The sequence below is a fragment of the Neodiprion lecontei genome, chromosome 6, assembly GCF_021901455.1.
Source record: "Neodiprion lecontei isolate iyNeoLeco1 chromosome 6, iyNeoLeco1.1, whole genome shotgun sequence".
NCBI classification, from domain to species: Eukaryota; Metazoa; Arthropoda; class Insecta; order Hymenoptera; family Diprionidae; genus Neodiprion; species Neodiprion lecontei.
This window is the reverse complement of record NC_060265.1, coordinates 12,717,622-12,738,528: the sequence shown is the minus strand read 5'-3', so window position 1 is coordinate 12,738,528 and position 20,907 is coordinate 12,717,622. Positions and strand designations below refer to the sequence as shown.

Sequence of the window (20,907 nt, the reverse complement as noted above, 5' to 3'; positions counted from 1 at the left end):
GCTAGTTTCTGCATAATTATTAATGAAAATTTTACAGGATATTTTTCAAATGTCCTTTTGTTATAAAATTCTTACATAAATAAATATATATTAACTTTGTCATAAAAAAAAAAAAAATTTAAATACGTTTTTTTATAGCGAATTAAACTCATCCCCCCTCCTCCGTTTGAATTCTTATATCGTTAACATTATTATATTGTTTCAGATAACGTTGATCAATGCAACCTTGATGAATTCATTTTTGAGGCCGTGTTTTCAGAAACTCCTTCTGTGCCTTCGACGTTGACTGCCTTAAATACAATCGAACGAAATTTGGAGGTGGGGGAATATTAGATCGAGATTGTCACCGAACAGAGAATCTCGATAAAAAGATTCCTACAATGGAAACGTTCGGAATCCAGCTTGGAATTGTTCGAAAACCAGAGCATTTCATCGAATGAAGAAAATTCATACGTCAATTGGGGCAAATTAACCGCGTATTACATCTTTCTTCCCGATACAAGACAAATTACAAAAACTCGTCCAAGAAAAAGAGCAAGTAAAAAATACACTGAGGTCTTATATGGAGCATAAATGTCTTATATAAGCAACGTACGTTAAAAAATTACGGAGTGTGCTTCAGATTCAGGCTCGTCACAATCGAACTTCTTATTTAAACTTTTCCAAAGTGCCCATAACAAATGCGAAGAAACAAAAAAAGTAGGAAATAGATATGACGAAGCTCTGAATCTTTTTAGTACACACCTTATTACAATAGGTGGAAGAATGTTGTATAAAACCTTGTACGCGAATTTACCAATCCCTTCCCTGAGTACGATAAGTCGTGTGATCGGTAACTCTACCTGTGATATCAAGGAAGGAATATGTCGAGCCAAGGAATTAAAAGAATTTCTAGTCATACGAAATTTACCTCTTACAGTATGGATGAGTGAAGATGCGACACCCATCACCGGTCGAATACAATACGATACTCGCTCAAACGTATTCATTGGTTTTGTATTATCTTTAGATAAAAAAGGAATGCCCGTGAGTGGTACATATTCGGCTACGTCGATCTCTAGAATTGCAGAATATTTTGAAACGGGTAGTGTTGCTAGCTTAGCCTACGTAATCATTGCTTAGCCCCTGATCGAAAACGGTCCGTCATTTCGCTTGTGTATATTTAACACGGATAATAAGTTTTACGCAACCTATGTTCTGAACCGGTGAGAATACATTATCTCGTGTTTAAAAAAAAGACATAACTGTTTTTGGAATTTCTTCCGATGGAGATCCACGATTATCAAAGGCAATGCGTGTTCGATCTGAGCTGGGAATTGATTCGCCTATTGACGTAGATAATGATTCGACTGTTTACTTACAAGGGGACCTTACAGGTTGTCACTCACGGATTTGAATGGGTCTCAGATATGTTGTAGAGGGACTTACCCTGAGTACCTCAGTACAGGGATTTTTTTCAACGGCTCATAGTTTTCGAAAAAAATTGTTCGGAAATTTGACTCGTACCTATTATACCAGTAAAGTACTCTGTTTTCCAAGGAAGCAAGCGCAGCCCAGTGGGCAAGGTTCACGGCTCCGACTCTGGCGGTCCCGGGTTCAAGTCCCGTGCAATGATTTTTTTTTTTCTCACGAAACACAAATAAATAGAATGGACTGTGCAAAATCGTCTAATTATTTATTATTATTTTATTTATTATTATTTTTAGAATTTTTTTTTTATGTTTTTGTTACGGGGTAGATTGCGTAGGCTCCGATGAGCGGTAATCGGAGCTTACTCCACGCCCCGCCAAGGTGTTATTTGGCTATTGTAGGGTCCGTTCACGTCGACTATGCACTCGCGTGCTACTACTCCCAATGCAGGAAGTGAATGGAACAGAAAAGGATCGGTATTAAGGGAAGGTAAACGATTTAAAGTATATGATTGTTTATCAGTGGTCAATGCAACGGAGTCGGTCAAGGGAAAAAGGTATGGTCTTGGTTTGGAGGAATAGATGTCTTGCTTGAGCGCTGGGATGGATCTGCTTGGTTTTGCGGGATGTAGCAGGCAAGCTAGCCGCGAGTTACAGGAGAACCTGCTGACTCGCGAACGATAAGAGTAGACTACAGAGCGTAAGGTAACTAAGAGCGTGGGAAAGGAATATGAAGTCTGGAGGACGTAACACGCCCCCCCTTGGGGAAGAACATTCGGTGAGGGTACGAAATAGGATGTTCGGAAGGAAGCGGAATGCCATGAAACGTAGTGACTCACTTACAGAATATTACAAAGAAGAGTCTTAAAATATGGCGCCTAGATGTTAGTGCGCGTTTAAGTGGGTTAGTATACATTTGAATAAAAAAAACATTTGTAAATGACATCTTATCGTACTGGATCACTCACAGAATATTACAAAGAAGAGTCTTAAGGTTTGAATCGGCTAAAGCCGTTTTCAGTTTGGACAATAGCTTGAAGATATCGTATAGGTTGCTTTTATCTAAGCCTTTTGTTTTCAATACTAGGGTGAAAATACGTCGACTATTGTGCTTAGACTCAATGATATCAAATTTTCGCGGACGAGGCCTCATTAGTATTTTTGGGTCAACGATATTCTCGCCGGCAAGTTGGGCTGGTATACCCTTGATATAAGCGCAGTCTGTCGATATGAAGTGCGCATAGTTGGTTTTGAGCATCAAAAGTCCATCATTGGTATCTTTGACATTGTCCGATACTGGTATGTCGTCCAAGTTGTCAATAAAATATGCAAAACCGTGAGGGTCATTAATTTGATCATGGTTAGTGTTGAGAGCAATGTCGTGGTTATAGTCAGTAATTTCCGTATGTGAGTTGAATTGTTGAGTGCACGTATAGTATTCGGTGTCTGTGAGCAAGTCGGAACTGTCGTAGTTATCAGAGGTGGGCGAGAGCAGCGAGGGAGGAGGGGAACAGGAGTGTAAGGAAGGGTTCGTCGGTCTGGAAGTAGCGGGGGGGTATCTCCTAGCGGGACGCGGAGGCCCGACAGGGGGGGGGGCATGATGACGTCAGTGGGTGGGGGTGGAGGTGGAATCGGACGAGGTGCTGCAGGTTTAGTCGGACGTTCCGATTCCTTTCGCAGATGGCGGCGGGCGGGTAATCCAGATGTGGAAGGAACAGGGTCAGGAGGGTTAGTATAAACGGGTGGGGGTGTAATGTAGGGGCGCGCAGTGGCAGGAAGCGGAGGGTCGAGGCGGCAAACGGTGATACTTATTTTTGAATTTTTAAAAACATAATGGATCATTCTGCGTACCGCGCTCTATTCTAATTTGTCGAGTCCGCAACCTATCAATGGTATCGAGACGGATGTTACGCCATTTTCTTGCAAGGTTTTCCTAAAGTTAACCACGGTGTCAAAAAAAACGTGGGGCGAAGGTTTGTCACTGTATTTGGGCTTTGTAACTAGGTTATAGATTTTCCGGTTTTCATGTAGCACAGAAATAACGTCAGTCACAGTCGGGTCGAATTCTCTAAGTTGTTCGCGGTTTATGAATTTACGTTCTGTCAGTTCTGAAGCGATTCCTTTTGACATTTGGCAGTCAGCCGATATGCAATGAGCTAAGTTATCCTTTTGCTGTAAAAGGTCAGCTTTTATTCCTTTGACACGTCTATTACGCATGAGAGGAAAAGTTTCGCTTTCTATAAGGAAATCGCTATGAAAAGGGCCCGGTAAATCGGTGGCTGGACAAAAGTCATCGGTTCCTGATTCAGTTTCTGGGGTCTGTAAGTCATCCGAGCTGAGGGAAGTATCTGAAAAGTAGCTCAGGTATGATCTTTTACGAGGCGTTTAGGTTGGCGATGTACTGGGATCGGTGCTGGGGCAATGAGGGGGGGTTTGAGCAACGGAGTTTCTTTATCGCTGAACTCATCGTCGGAGAGATCAGAGGAATCAGAGGAGTATATCATCTTACACGGTTGTGAGATTTTAGGGTGTTTCAGCGGAGCTGGTGTGACGTCGGAACGGTACCTAGTGGAAATCTCCAGATGTTAGACACCGGAAACATTCACACACAGTTACAGCCAGACTCACATCAGTAGTTTGGGTCACCAATTACCGATTAAGTATTGAAATACACCGGACAACGGGCATTCTGTCGCTCTAGTCGAACGAATCGAAGAGGGAGAAATTGTTGGATAAAAGATTTAATTTGGCTTACCTTTTTGAGAGTATTCTGGATGCGATGACTTGTAGATTGGTGAGAGGTTTTAGTGGAATAACTGACTTTAATATTTGGATATTTTGACTAACTTGGTTTATTTTATAAGTTTGATATTTAAAAGTCACAAACGCAGAGTTACACAGTGTAAGATCTTAGACTTAGTAAAAATGGAGTTGAAGCTCGCTGAACTTTTGGGCAGAGTAACGTTGTATGAAAGTTTTAATGCAAAAGGCTAAAGGATTTTACCGCGAGACTGTACCGGAACTAGATGACGAATCTGGAGGTAGAAACACAAGAGAGCGATCGAGTGATCGGTCGCCGTTTTTATAGGGGTCGATCGTTGCGCAGAACGATCCCCCTCTCTAGTTTTTTGGTCGCCTTTGCGCACCTCCCCTCTTTTCTAGGAATTCTAATTAGGGCACGACATCTTCGCCGCATGCACGCCTGTGATCTTATTTCTTTAGCTATTACTATATTGTAGGTTTTTACGTATGGTATATCGCTGCTTGGTGCGGTGGTGTAGGTGCGTGGACTTGGTTCCGTAGTTCTCCGAACTGCGTGAGCTTTTCGTTGTGTCGCCAGCCCCCTTTGTGGCGCCAGCCCCCTTTGTGGCGCCAGCCCCCTTTCTGGCGCCCCTCAGCCACTTAACTACCTGTCTGCCTCTTAATGTTTTTGCTATCTTGCTCGTTACAAAGCCCATATTTCATTTTGGTTACCTGTCGTTTGTTAGTTTTATAGTTATATCTATATAGAATTGTATATGTATTATAGTCGACTACTGTCGTTGTTAGTTTTATAGTTGTATCTATATAGAATTGCATATGTATTAAAGTCGACTACTGTCGTTGTTAACCTGGAGTACAATAGCAATTGTTTATGAACATAGTTTGTTATTTGTTTAACATTATTAGAATCACGCTGCTGCGAATATCTTTAGTTGTTTGTGTTATAACTATCTTAACAGATTTAGAGTACTTAGTAATTTGATGATTCATAGCTTTAGAGCAGGTTTACATGTGTGCTTTTGTATATGATTCCCTTCTGTAGTTGTTAATTCTTATATTGATATAAATCGGCTTGGAAGCTTCTAGAACGTTTTCGTTTCGTCGGTAAGTTTCCTAATGTATTCTCTAGGTAAGGCTCTGTATGGCTCCACATTGGAGATCTGCATTGCCTTCAAAACGTTGCGCGTGTTGCCTACAATACGGCGTTGCAGAAGAAGGTATAGTTCATGCTGGGTAATTAGCATTCACGGTTTGATGGTTTTGCAGTCTCTGGTTTTATGGGTTATTGCAGCAGTGCTATCTTTACATTATATTGGTTATGCATTTATCTATGGTTTTACAGTCTTCTATACTCCAGGCTATATAGTAAAGCGTATGTTGCTTATAGTATAGCTCTCAGCTCCGAATGCCTAAATGGCATTGTTGAGTGCTATATAATAATTGGGTATAATTGTGTTAGTTAATTATAGTGTTAATATGATAGTGATGTATAATAACGCATAATAGTATTATAGTTCTCTGTAGTACGAAGATCTCGTAACATGGTTTTTAAGCCTCGGCTAGTGAATTTCATAGTTATTTCCATCTAGGGATATTCCAAATAGTTAGACAGTGTTTTAATTTCTTATGGTTACAAGATTCTCGTACTTCGAGTTTGGTTAGTTGATAAAAGTAACATGCAGTAATAATAGTCGATAAAACATACGGACGTTCCGGTCGGATGTTACACTGGGTTGGTGGACTCGTCTGTGGTCTGTCGAGGGCGTCTGGGGTACTGATAAGTCTTTTTAGTGCGTTTTTTTGGTTTATCGCTAGAGGCTTCAGTCGTTGGACGGGGGCGTTTTGCATCTATAGGAAGAATTTGAGCGGTGTCAGGCGGTGCGTTCCTGGACAGAGCATCAGCGTTGGTATTAGATTTTCCGGACTTGTATTTCGTATCGAAGTCGTAGTCTGCCAGTTCTAAGCTCCATCGTAATAAACAGGAATTAGGCTTCTTGACGCTTTTTACCCATTTGAGTGGCTCGTGGTCTGTAATTAAAGTCAACTTCTGACCATAGATGTAGGGGCGGAAGTGATTCATACTTCAGTAGGCGGCGAAGAATCTTTATCAGGTACCGAGTAGTTTAATTCAGCGGGCTTGAGGGCTCGGGATGCGTATGCTACCGGTAGGTCGGCACCGTCTTTATCTTGACTGAGTACTGCACCTATCGCGAATTTTGGCGTGTCTGTAGTGAGCGCAAATGGTTTGTTGAAGTCCGGGTGTTGTAGAATTGGTTCTTTGCATGAACAATCGCGTAAGGTTTCAAAGGCAGACTGGTGTTCGGACGTCCAGATGGAAGGGGTATCCTTCTTCGTTGCATTGTTAAGGCATTCAGCAATTTTTCCAAAATTTGGAACAAATCTTCGGTAGTAACCTAAAAGGCCAACGAACTGTCTAACATTTTTGGGACTTTTGGGGACAGGATACTCTTTTACAGCTATTAATTTACCAGGGTCAGGTTTTACTCCTGACTCAGTTATTAGGTGTCCGATGTAAACGACTTTCTTGCGCAAGAATTCGCACTTGTCTGGCTGCAGAGTTGAACCAGCAGGGGTTAGTCGCTTCATTAATTTCCGAAATTTAATTTCATGTTCTTGCAAGTTTCGAGCGTAAATAACTATGTCATCTAAATATACGAACATCTCGTTGCCTTGTAGGCCTAGGAGGACTTGGTCCATGAGCCTTTGAAACGTGGCGGGGGCGTTCTTCAGTCCGCAGGGCATACGAGAGAATTCATAATGGCCTCTAGGTGTCAAAAATGCAGTTTTCGTGCTGTGACCCGGATGCATGGGAATTTGGTGGAACCCGGAAGCAAGGTCGAATGTGGAAAAGTATTTAGCTCATCCAAGCTGGTCAAGAATTTCCGTGATATCGGGCATGGGGTATGCGTCGCCGACTGTTTTTTCGTCAAGTTTTCTGTAGTCGATTACCATACGCCATCGTTTATTGTTGTCACTATCCGGTTTTTTTTGGAACGATCCACACCGGGGAATTATACGGAGATGAGGAATGTTCAACAAGATTTTGCTCGAGTAGTTTATCAACTTGGGATTCGATTTCGTCTTTGTGAATTTTGGGAAAACGGTATTGTTTGGTATAAATAGGCGTATTGTCCGTCCTGAGGATAGTGTGATTAGATGAATTGGTGTGGCCTAATTTATCACCTGGGAGATGAAAGAGATGGTTAAATTCTGTTACGAGATTGAATATAGATTGTTTTTCGGTGTCATTCAAATGATCAAGATGTAAGCTGCTCTTTAGGACGTCCAATCTTTCTGACCTACTGTCACTCAAGAGCACTGTTGCGGCACCGGGACAGGGTATACTGTCGTCAGAGATAGAGGGATCAGATTGCAGTTGCGCGAGGTCAGTGGACTGGATGGGGCAGGAGGGGGAATTATTAGTCGGTCGCGATGTACGCTTGGCGGCAAAAAGGATTGATGAATTACTGAGGAGAGGGCCTGGGTGCGAAACGAGGGTTTTGGCGCGGGCATCGCTGTGGTGGTTACTCGATGCAGTGGGCGTAGCGTTGGGCATGACTGTACTCAGTGGCTCGTCGAACTCGTCTAGGGTTACTGTTGGGGGTCTTATCGTTACAATTGAACGCGTACGAGTGAGCGATGCCGTTCTGGTTTTCAACTACCGCTTCACCACATAGAACATTGTTGCCTAAATCGATGCGTTTAAGGTAACCTACTATAGTGTCTGGGTTCGCAACTATTAGTGGGATGGCTTTCACGGTACGGGCCTGTATTGTAATTACGCGCGTGTTTTCGGGTGCGGACGAGGGTTCATCGAATTCATTAAAGTGGATTGGCAATGAGGATCCGAGCATCACCGAGTTTGAGTTAAAAGAAATAGTTGCTTTCTCTTTTCGCAAGAAGGGTTGGCCTAAGATGCCGTCGTGTGGAATCGGAAACGAGTCAGGGACTAAGTGAAAGGTATGGGATTTACTATTAAAACGTATTTCCGTTTTTGCGATAGTTTGCGTCTTTTTGTCTGTTATACCAGTCAGCGTCAAACGTTCGTCGGTTGTTCGTCGTACGAGGGGCCTAACGGAACTTCCTTTGACCAAGTTGACGTCTGAACTGGTGTCAATAATAAATGTAGATATTTTTATAAGCTCGGGCGTGTCGATCAAAATTACTGGAGGGTCAGCTGAAGCTGTTATGAGGATTTGACTTGAAGATCGGAACGCTAGTTGTTTGCATTGCTCGCGGGCGCGTTCTCCCCGGGGGCGATGTTCCCGTTTAAATGTTTATTTGAGCCTGCATTGCCTTGGTTATTACGCGGAAAGGATCTACATCGGTCTACTTTGTGGCCTCTGCGATTACAATTGTCGCAGTATGGTTCTTGATTCCTGTTGGTCCTGTTGCATTCATTGTGGAAGTGGCCCATTCTGCGACATTTAGTACAATATCTTTCACTTTGCAAACGGTGATATTCCGTGATGGAGTGACCCTGGTGGTTACAAAATTGACAAGTGCCGGGCAGAGCATTTACGTAGTCAGCAGAACTGGTGTTCGGATGGAGCGATTGGGCGTAGGTTCCGGGTTCGGTACGAGGCGCTGGTTGATAAACGTAACCAGGTGTGGGCAATGGCATCAGGGGGGGGGGGGGGGGGGGGGGATAGAGGAGGCCAGGGCGGGCACCTGAGACGGAGGAGCAGAATGGGGGGGTAACGGCGGGCACATGGGTGTAGCGGGGGTAAAATATTGTGCAGAGAATTGCATCTGTCGGTTAATTAGCTTGGCTTCTTCACCTTCGGCGATGGTGACGGCAGTTTCGAAGGTCGGTAATGGTCTGATAGTAGCGATTCTTCACTCCAATTCTGGTCGAAGCCCTCTAATAAACGATCCAGAGGTATCCTTCTTTAGATCATTCAGTAGAAGCGTTGCGAAGTCTGGTGGGTGCTTGGATATGATCACTGTTCTTATTTCTTTTGATATTGCTCTTATTCTGCACGAGTAATCTATGATGCGCTCATATGGTTTTTGTGTAATTCTATCTAATTGAGCAAGTAACTGGCATATGGGGATATCCGGGCGGTATGCTCGGCTAAGGGCAGTTATGAGGTCCTCGACGTCATTACAGTTACTGCCTATTAAATATTGAGAAGCGGGGCCTGTAAACTTTGATTGCGCAAATTTGGCGAAACTTATTTCATCCGAAGCTTTTATAAGAGTCTCTACGTGACGTAATTGTTCTACAAATGAGTCAAAGGGCATGTTGTGGCGGTCGAAAGGGGGGATTGTCGGCAAGACATCTTCTACTGACCAAAAGTTTGAACCGGTTTCGTTAGTTGGTGCCATGTCGATTTAAGCAGGGTATTGCAAGTATAGGAATAAAAATATCAACTTAACACTAAGACTTAGAGTAGACTTACAGGGCGAAGGTGAACGCAAAAACAGAGTACAGCATGGTTCTAGGCAGCTGGACGCAGGTGAAACTTGAAGAGGCGATACACGTCATGCGTCGGCACGAGGAGGGTATAGATGAGGTACTCCGTGGCGTTTTGATAAATAAGTGTGGTAATCCAGGTCTTAGGGCGATGTCACTTTCGGGTCCAGATTCTCGTCTTAAGAGGGTTGCAGGAGTCCGAATGAGCAATATTCAATATTTGTCGGTTCGAAAGGTGATGTGTTCAGATGCGGTGTGCGGCTTGACTTGGCTATCGCACTGAATTTTCACTCGCTACACAGTTATTCGACGTCGTACGTATCGATGAATTTCAATAGTACCAAAATGTGACGGAGTTATTGAAATTGGAGACTCTTTGCAGAGCCTGTATCCGTGGCGAGTTGAATAGGTTCTGCGTGCCTGTCACAGTACTTTGTGGCCCGGAGTTCGTTCGTCACACGGCTATCACTGATTGGTACGGCGTTAGAAATTTTGAGCACTGAACACTTTCGTAGAAAACATGCAGCACTGCACTGACGAGTAGGTCGACGGGCAAAACCGCTGCCACCAAAATGTTACGGGGAGGATTGCGTAGGCTCCGATGAGCGGTAATCGGAGCTTACTCCACGCCCAGCCAAGGTGTTATTTGGCTATTGTAGGGTCCGTTCACGTCGACTATGCACTCGCGTGCTACTACTCCCAATGCAGGAAGTGAATGGAACAGAAAAGGATCGGTATTAAGGGAAGGTAAACGATTTAAAGTATATGATTGTTTATCAGTGGTCAATGCAACGGAGTCGGTCAAGGGAAAAAGGTATGGTCTTGGTTTAGAGGGATAGGTGTCTTGCTTGAGCGCTGGGATGGATCTGCCTGGTTTTGCGGGATGTAGCAGGCAAGCTAGCCGCGAGTTACAGGAGAACCTGCTGACTCGCGAACGATAAGAGTAGACTACAGAGCGTAAGGTAACTAAGAGCGTGGGAAAGGAATATGAAGTCTGGAGGACGTAACATTTTATTGAAAATTTTTTTTTTCATTTCTTTCATTTAAAAATTTTTTCAAATTATTCATTATTATTTCATCTTTCGCACAGAAAAAAATTATTACAGGAGAAGAAATTATAATATCCTTCACAAGAAGTTTTTGATTATGATATGAATTTTAAAACGGTCGGCCCGTTATTTTAAATATAATACCCTAGTCAGGTTTGCTACCTGCAATCCCCATTCCCACTCATACCTCATCCCTTTGTTATACGAGCCCTAACGGAATTTTGGACGTTTAGCAGTCAGACGACGCCAGTCCTTCGCAGGCATCAGTTGTGTGAATAAATACGTTGGGTATAACGTCGCTACGAAAAATGAAACGATCAAAAATTATTTTTAAAAATTTTCAAATGAAAAAAATAAAAAGAAGTCTGAAAATCATAATAAATAAAATAATAATAAATAATAAGACGATTTTGCACAGTCCATTCAATTTATTTGTATTTCGTGGGAAAAAAAAAAAGAAAGTACGGTGCGGGACTTTAACCCGGGACCGCCAGAGTCGGAGCCGTGAACCTTGCCCACTGGGCGACGCTCGCTTGCTCAGAACATATATTACTTCACCAGTATAATAGGTACCAGTTAAATTTCAAAACGATTTTTCTCGAAAACCATGAGCCGTTGAAAAAAATCCCTGTACTCAGGTACTTAGGATAGGTCCCTCTACAACAAATCTGAGACCCATCAAAATCCGTGACTAACAACCTGTAAGGTCCCCTTGTTAGATGCAACGGCAGCGAAAATCTGCTTCCCGTATTTTCATGCAAGGTTCGAACCCGAAATAATTGCCATTCAAGATACGTTACATATAGGTGCGAAACTTCGAACACGATTGTTAAAACCATCGATAATTCTCCCTATGGGAGACTTTATAATTACAGCTAGTCACTTCAAAATTCTTATGGATACAGCATCAAAAGACAAACACTGTCTAAATCAAAAAGACTTATCACCAAAAGATAAGATGAATTATGCCTCGGCCGAAAAAATAAGTGACCCGAAAGTCATTGATTTATTGAAACAGAACGTTCCCGGAAGTGAACTAATGGCTTAAAAGTCACTAGAACTTGAAAGTCATGGCTTACTCACAAATCATCCATCTTTTCACTAGCGTTTCTCTCAAAAGAAATATAAAGCCTTTTAGTCCAGCCGAGTAAGCATTGACTCCTATTCTTTTCAAGAACACTTTCGCAGATTTTTCGTGGGTAGATTTGAACTCACCTAATGAGCCCTTGATTTTGCCGCCATATCAATTTAACAGCTGATTGTTTATAAAAATGTCGAAAGAAAAAAAATCGATTTCTTATTTTTAATTTTTTTTCTATCGGTGCGAGGAAAAAATGTTCGATATCAAAGTAGTAGGTCTCAACCTTGTGTATGGAAAAAAAAATTTTTATTTGAAAAATAATTTTTAGTTCAGCCGCAAAATGTAAAGAACCAGCCATTTTTTTTTTTCAATTTCAATCCAGTTTCCTTAAATATAAATTTAAATCTTTAAAACTCTTATGTCGCGTGTGAAATTAGTGCTTCAAAACCAGACCAAAACTTATTCGATTATCTCGTACATTACGGCAACAAATAGCGATTTTCGAAAAAAACTTTGGGTATCAATAGAATAACAACATAATGGGGTTACAGCGTGAAAAAAATTTCTCGTAGTACTTACAGATATGGAGATTACTAATGGGATTGAAAAAAATTTTTTTTCCATCGACAAAGGTCGAAAAAAAAGGAAAGAAAATTTTTCTTAATTAAGGGGACCCAGTGGTCTAGAAATTTCAAAAAATCGATTTTTTTTCGATATTTCGAAAGTATAGTATCTTAAGAATATATTGTGAAATTTTCATGCGGAAATTCCCAATATTATAGCTTCTACAGCCCATTCCAGGTAGAGAGCGGTTAGCGCGCTCCTAACGGGTTCAGCACTCGGAGCGCGGCAGCTGTCCCGACCCTTCTCCGCATCTTACCTTTACATTTGTAACCGAATACAATATAATTCCTTCGGAATACAAACGTTCCGAAGGGATCCTCTATGGTGCCGGAATCGCGGATTAACTGTAAGTATTCAAAATTTACTCAATTTTTGAAAATATCTGTACCTCAAACTTTAAACTCATTTATCTCGAAACGACTTTTTTCGGCACGGCGGGGGTGAAAATAAAAAAGCTATTCAACCGAATGACTTGAAATTTGGATATGTTGTTCACAACATGTATGGCTATCGTCGGAAGTAGAATCATAATTTTATTTGAATAATTTTCTATTGTTTACACTAAAAAACTAGTGAAAAAAAACCCGATTTTACGAACTTTTTTTTTCAACGCCCGCCATTTTGTCAATTTTCAATTTTTTTGATTTGTTCTAGTTCCAACCATAACTGCACTCTTTCTGATTAAGAATGTCTTTGAATTTTTTGTTTCAGATGAGTAGAAGTCTCGAAATCACCTCCGCGGTTCGGATCCGATTTTTCGAGAGGGTCATCTTTAGCGGCATTTTTATAATAATAAATATTGTTTCTGAAAAAAAAAAAATTTTTTTTGTATGATTAATAAACGTAGTAATAAGCTCGAAAAGTTAGAACATCGTTTTTTTTATTTTTAATAGCAAAAAAAAAAAATCGTGAAAATAGGTGTCATTTTCGTGCGCTAGACCACCGGGTCCCCTTAACAAATAGGATTATTGCTGAAATTATTTACTTACGAAAGACATTTTTCAATATTTTTATTTCTGTTTTTGTGACAAAAGATTAAAAAAAAAACCTCTTCATCTTTATTAGAACCGGATTTACACTTGTTTGACTTATTTTCAATTTATTATCAATGTTAATAATATTAAGATTTGAAAAAAATACTGTATCTCGTCCATACCTCAAGGGTCAACCATGAATTTCTTCATTTTTATTTGAGCTCTATTTTTATCAAAATTAATTAGTGAATCGAGGCAAACGCGAGGCGTCGCATCCCAGCAGCGCGGCAACGTGAAAGGGCGGCGCGGCGACGCGGTGGGGGGCATACGATAGCGGGCGGTCAAACAGTAGTTGTTAAATGAATATCTCCGGTAAAAATTATCGTAGAAGAATTTTTTTTTTTTTTTCTAAACTAATTATTTTTTTCTCAGCTATCGGAATATTCAATTAGTTTTTGGAGTTTACTCCTTAAAAAACGATCAGAGTTATAGGGCCCGGTACGGAAATTATATGAGGAGTAAAATCAAGTGTAACACGAAAACTTGAGGCGTTACAGAAAGAGACTAACATATATATTGAACGTGCAAAAGAATGAGATGGAATACATTACACAGCGTATCCTATACTCGGGGTCTCCTCTTTGTGCGATGCTTCGTAGTCTCACTGTGTTGTTCACTACCTCTGGTCTGAGAGTTGAATGTGTGCGTATGTTTGTGTCACGAACGCCGCATATTCACACCCAAATATATCATCATAACCATGTCAATAATTATTAATATCGCTTTAGAGACGAGGAAGCATAGCTTTAAATTAATTAGTAAATTTATAAATATTCATCTACAAAACAGTTCGTGGCACCACCAAAGCGCAACGGCGTAGTTGACCGTCAGCAACGTCAGCGTCTCCGCGCCCGCCAGATCCCGGGTGTAATCAACACCGGGATGAGGCGAGCGCGAGATCACGCGCTTCGAGGATGACCGTCGCGAGGCGAGCCTTTGTTCCAAAATTGTAAATTCAGCAGAAACCTCGCTCGCTGCCCGACGCTCCACGGGGTGTCGGACGAGCGAGCGAAGTCAGTCCCGTTAGAGACAGGATCAAACCAACGTCAACGGAAACAGGCTCCTTCCAAGCTGTCGAGTATAGAGTTATCAGTCTTAGAGTCACCGACGAATAGAGAGAGAATTCCTCTAATTCTACACGCGGTGTTCAAAGCGTCTGGCGTCGCGACGTTAGCCTTTCGAAGTTAGACTTTAAGTGTAGGAAGCTGTGCCACGAACTTAATCAAGTTGTGTAGTCTTAACTGCTTGTGAGTGAAAAAGTGTGAGCCGTTCTGCGAATTCGGAGCTGAACCACCGAAGAATAAGTGCGAGAGAGAGAGAGTAAACATTAAGATAAAACCATTGTAAGCTTCCCCGTCTCCCATTTCTCTTGCTACCTTTTTCATTAAACATTTTGGTTCCACAGAAAACATTCCTAAATTTAATATTGAAATCCTCCAATCCATTTCGCAGGGATCGTCCTGTAGAGGGCGATCGCCAACTTACCCACGGAAAAATTAAACATAAACCTCTACGGTTACCTAGAGGGTTAAGTCGTCGCGTGCGAGACCGCTGCGCACGTGACATTTGTACGTGTGTGTTGTGTGCCTGCGTATTACGAAGTTCTGTCGCAACTTGTATACTGCTGCCGAGTACAGGGTATGCATGCTGTATAATAAATACATATAGTAGTATTTATTGTATCGATATAACGTACACAAGCAGCAACCTAACCATTAACTTTCAATGTTTTGATTTTAAACTTTTCTTGTACTTCTATGCATTGATACGTGTATTTTCATGTACTATTAAACAAATCATGAAGTAATTAAGGTTGAAATAATCCGAATAATTACAGATATATGTTTGTTTCTCTTATCATTTTGGAAGATGCATTCATTTGCTCATTTTTTCTATTCGATGTATATCATAATTATCGTTCGTGAGAAGTGAAATCCGGTCGTACGTCGGAGCTGACACACACACTTTTTTTTTTACATTGATCAATAATTTTTTTTCTTTTTTTTCTTCTTTTATATCGCAATATCTCCGGTAAGAATTGTAGAAGGATTCCTTTTTGTTTAAATCTAATTACTTTTTTCTCAGCAATCGGAATATGTCATTAGTTTTTTATTGTGATAAATGTTTTTTTCTTTCAAAAAAAAAACCTACGACAATTTTTACCGGAGATATTGCGATATAAAAGAGAAAAAAAAAATAATCAAAATAAAAACCTAATTGAACATTCCGATAGCTAAGAAAAAAATAATTGGTTTAGAAAAAAAAAAATTCTTCTTCGATAATTTTTACCGGAGATATTTATTCGACAACTACTGTTCGACCGCGCGCTATCGTATGGCCTCCACCGCGTCACCGCGCCACCCTTTCACGTTGCCGCGTTGCTGGGATGCGACGCCTCGCCTTTGCCTCGATTCACTAATTAATTTTGATAAAAATAGAGCTTAAATAAAAATGAAGAAATTCATGGTTGACCCTTGAGGTATAGACGAGATATAGTATTTTTTTCAAATCTTAATATTATTAACAATGATAATAAATTGAAAATAAGTCAAACAAGTATAAATCCGGTTCTAATAAAGATGAAGAGGTTTTTTTTTTTAATCTTTTGTCTCAAAAACAGAAATAATAATGTTGAAAAATGTCTTTCGTAAGTAAATAATTTCAGCAATAATCCTATTTGTTAAGTAAGAAAAATTTTCTTTCCTTTTTTCGACCTTTGTCGATGGAAAAAAATTTTTTTTCAATCGTATCGGTAATCTCCATATCTGTAAGTACTACGAGAAATTTTTTTCACACTGTAACCCCATTATGTTGGATTCTATTGATACCCAAAGTTGTTTTCGAAAATCGCTATTTGTTGCCGTGATGTAAGAGATAATCGAATAAGTTTTGGACTGGTTTTTGAAGCACTAATTTCACACGCGACATGTGAGTTTCGAAGGTTCAAATTTATATTTCAGGAAACTGGATTGAAATTAAAAAAAAAATGGCTGGTTCTTTACATTTTCCGGCTGAACTAAAAATTATTTTTGAAATCAAAATTTTTTTTTTTTATACACGCGGTTGAGACCTACTACTTTTATATCAAACATTTTTTCCTCACACCGATAGAAAAACAATTAAAAATAAAAATTCGATTTTTTTTTTTCAACATTTTTATAAACAATCAGCCGTTAAATTGATATGGCGGCAAAATCAAGGGCTCATTGGTTGAGGTCAAATCTGCCTACGAAAACTTTGGCGAAGCTGTTCTCGAAAAGAATAGGAGTCAGTCGATTACATGCCTTATTCGCCTGTACTATTTAGACGGCATATATATGTAATTGTTGGTTCTGCATTTTTGTACTCCGAATATGGAGAGCATGGTTGAACACTGTGCCACAGTATTCAGTATACGATAATTTTCTGTCACTTAACACGTATATATGTATGGAAATTATTGCCCATGGCTTGGTAAATTCTATTTTGAAACTGAAAAGATACGCTTCATCTTCGCAAAACTCTTCGGAAATGTTTTTGCCATGGCAATTCAGTAGCCAACCATGCGAAAGTTTTTGCCGTCTCCTAAGATCCATGAGTAGGACGTACTCAACAATAGTCAACAGTAGTTTTCTAGAAATTATTCATAGAGTTAAAAGAATTCAACTACTAGACGACATTGCCTCAGGTAATTTGCATGATAAAAACGCTCAGTTTAATTATCCACGCGCAAAAATAGCCGGTCGATTAACAGGAGAACAGTGTTTACTACCGGGTACGAACGACATTTTTGAAATAATTGGGCAAGCAAAAAAACATGCTTTGACGAAAGGTCAATCGTTGGGGATGAATATCAGCGAGCTAGAATGCGACAATTTTCCTATGCAATGTAAAGAAACAGTAGATTTTTATAACTACGAGAAAAAAACAACGAAGAAGAATCTACTAACGATCCGAATATCCCGGTTGAATCGGTCGAATGAGCCTCGGTACCGAATAATGGAGATGATAGTGACCGAGAACCTCAGATTGAATTATTACAAGACTTGTCCGTTCTTTCCAATGCTCAAGGCAGTTTACTTCTTAAAAATTACAATCAGTACAAACTAAAACTCCAGCCCGATAGTCCTTTCGTTGTTGTAAAAGATAGACACAACAACGAATTAGTGGTAAAGAAATCGTCGATATGTTGGCTCCTGCATAACAATTCAGCGAATTTAAGCAGCGACCGACTGCAGCGTGTAAGAGAGTCTGAATTGAACCGATATAAAAAAAGAGATAGTAAACGTGATGAGAAATGTTTCACTAAAAAAAAATGATGAAATTCATATCGGCGAATGGTGCTTATTTAAGAAAAAAAAAACTGAAAAAGGTTCACCGAAATGTTTTATCGGTTTAGTTCTTAATTTCGCATACACAGATAGTCCAGTCAAATTAGACCGAAAAGTAGCTAAAAATGGCAAAACGGATTGAAAAGCCAAATTTTTTAGGACAAGTAGAGGGTCATCTGAGATGCCCAAAAACACCAAAATCCAACAAAATTTCCTTGTGCATCGGCCGCCATCTTGAAAAACAGGTAATCCTCGATATCTCGGCTCCCATCTGTCGAATTTTCGATTTTTGTTTTTAGTTTTTTAGAGAAAAATATTATCTACAACTTTTAATGGAAGTATTTTTTGATAGCTGTGAATGAAAACGTTTTACGATAAAAAAAAGTGCCATAAATTGATGTCTAATGATGTTTATTGTCAATTATATTCCCCCTTTCGATGTGATCAATAAATTTTTCATATAAAAGTTGTAGACGATTAAATTCTGAATATCCGACCAGTGGGAGCCGAGATATAGAGGATTACCTGTTTTTCAAGATGGCGGCCGATGCACAAGGAAATTTGGTTGGATTTTGGTGTTTTTGGGCATCTCAGATGACTCTCTACTTGTCCTAAAAAATTTGACTTTTCAATGCGTTTTGCCATTTTCAAGTTCTATTTGACTGGACTAAGATGGTACGACAAAAAAAAGTCAGGAGTATTTGAGCCATTACGCGCGCGTGAAAGAGAATTTCGAAGAAATTGGTGTTCTTTGTAATTGGTATGAAATCATACCGAAATCACAAAATTTACTACCTGTATCCATGGATGTGCATGGATTTATTAGTATTAAGCAATACTGTTTGACTATTTCGTCGCCTTGTTTGGCCGAAACGGGTCTTTGTATTGACATAACTGTATGAAAAAATTAAACATTTCTTTCAATATCTATATCTGTGTCTTTTTCAATCACTTTTTTCATTCTAAAAATTTTTAATTCAAATTTGATTCACAAGATTAGTCAATAAAAAAAAATTTAATCATTTTAGGACTTTTTTTTCCCTCCAATGATTTCAGTAATCGCTTGAAACCGATTTGATGAATTCAAATGAAATCAATTGAAATCAACTGAAATTACGTGAAATCACATGACTTCAAAAATAGCTTAAATCATTTATCACATCACAAAAATCATATGAAATCGACTTCACACGGAAATCTCTTCCGCACCTCACTTAATAGGGAACAGTCCCTTGGGTAGAAGCTGTCATGTATGAAAGTAAACAGCGTACGTGCTAGACCACGCGATGCTACAGCGTAGGTAAGCCGTGAGCCGGAGCCGAGTTGAGTATGACGACCGAACGGCAACAGAGGCCTAAATATAATAAATTCCTTAAATACGAGTAATCGGTGTCATTAATTAACAACACCCCCCTCTAAATAATAAATGGTGTCAGAAGTGGACCAGTGAATCAGTATACGAAGCAAATCGGAACGTATTGGCCACAGATTATTAATTAATCTAAAGCAAAAAGATAGAAACAGTCTTCCGTTCGCCACCACTGTTAAGCTTCACGGGCAACGTAGCGGAAAATTGGAAAAAATTTCACCGAAAGTTCAACTATTTCTGTGACGCTACAGGAAAATCGACAAGTTCTGGCAAAACCAAAGTGGTCATCTTACTCAATTTAATTGGAGACTATGGCCTCGAAATGTTTGATACATTTAAATTTGAAGAAGAGGCCGATAAAACAAACTTGGCCGTAGTATTGGACAAATTCGAAAAACATTGCGCACCGTTGAATGAAAGTGAAATATAAAAACATCATTGTTGTTTGGAATTTGCATAGCATTGTGATGGAAGTAATCAATCAAAGTTGAATATGTTCCGGTAATTTTTTTTTCCGTCTTAAGTTTAAGCCTACTTACCCTGTATGGTGCGCCAACGTTCTCCGTTAGAAGTCACTTAACATTATTTTGGAATACCAGACAGGGCGCATTTTTGGTTGATTCAATGAAAGAATAAATATTGGATGAATTTAGTATTAATCAAAATAACTACAGATGAGAAAATATTTCCTACTTACCAGGACGTATCACAAGCATGTGTCAAGGTGAGGTATCTAGCTCCAAGCCCGTAAAATGTCCGTAAGACTCCGAGAGAATTTCCGAGAGCATGTCCACCTTCTACGCCGATGAGACTAGCGATCTTGCCGTCTCTATGAGCCTCCAATAGACCTGAAATGATGAAAATTGTCTTTGAACAGAGATCCCTCAGAATTTTTAATTTGTATTGATGTACAAATTATACTCGTAAGATTGTCCAGTTCTTATTTTCCATACTATAATATTCATATAAATAGTCTATTCTGCTAATTGGCAATAAGCTATTAACTGTTCAAATTTTGATCTGACTGTAATTTATTTAGTTATTGTGTATACTGAAATATAATAATACTTCAATTTGTAGGCTGGAGGCCCTACTGTTGAGAAAAAAACATATTATTCAATCGAGCCGTTGGGCGGAAAAACAGCGTAACTCGATTCAAATTTCAGCTTCAAGAAGCAACAACGAAGTATCTCTTATATGATTCAGAATTAATTTATTTTTCATTATTAGCAAAAAGATTGGATCTAACGTGGCATCGACATTAAGAGGCGTACTAATCTTACTGTAATATCGTTTTTGGATACGCATTCAACCTTGCGGGTTTCCCCGTGTTACGTCCGGAGTATTGCTTCGGCGTACCTTTTTCAAAATCACAATGTAACTACGATTCTCAACAAGTGGATTGTATCCCAAAATTCTCTTTCAACGCTGTAACGAAAGCTACGGCCATAAATAACATTAAAATATCGTACTGCCTAGACCGGCGGGTTCCACCCCACCTGGAAAAAGTCACGTAGAGACCAACAATGACCCCTAGTATAAGGTTCAACTTTGTTTCTTGTAACTGATACCAAGAACTGAGACAAGAGACTGCTGAATTAGCATCAGCAGCACTCAGCCTCAAAATATCTCTGTTTTTGAGTCAAAATTATCATCAATAATTAGGATTAACCACTAACTTTGGAACCTCCAAATTAAAATAGATTAAACGTTAAGATGTATGGATGAATATGTGAGAATTACCGTAAGATACTTTCTGTCAGCACCTTACACGTGTAAACTACGAGATTGAGAATCGTCGGAACACCATCGGAAGGCGCGGAGTGAC

At 39.8% G+C, this 20,907-nt stretch overlaps 1 protein-coding gene across 4 annotated transcripts in view; it reads right to left on the bottom strand.

Moving 5' to 3' along the window:
- Positions 1–20,907, bottom strand: part of LOC124294980 (dipeptidase 1-like) — a 1,606,684-nt gene that overhangs the window by 841,707 nt on the left and 744,070 nt on the right. For all 4 annotated transcript variants that reach the window (XM_046742822.1, XM_046742823.1, XM_046742824.1 and 1 more), the window contains exon 7: positions 19,777–19,927. In XM_046742822.1, coding sequence (XP_046598778.1) covers positions 19,777–19,927 — 151 coding nt within the window. The remainder of the gene's footprint in view (positions 1–19,776; positions 19,928–20,907) is intronic.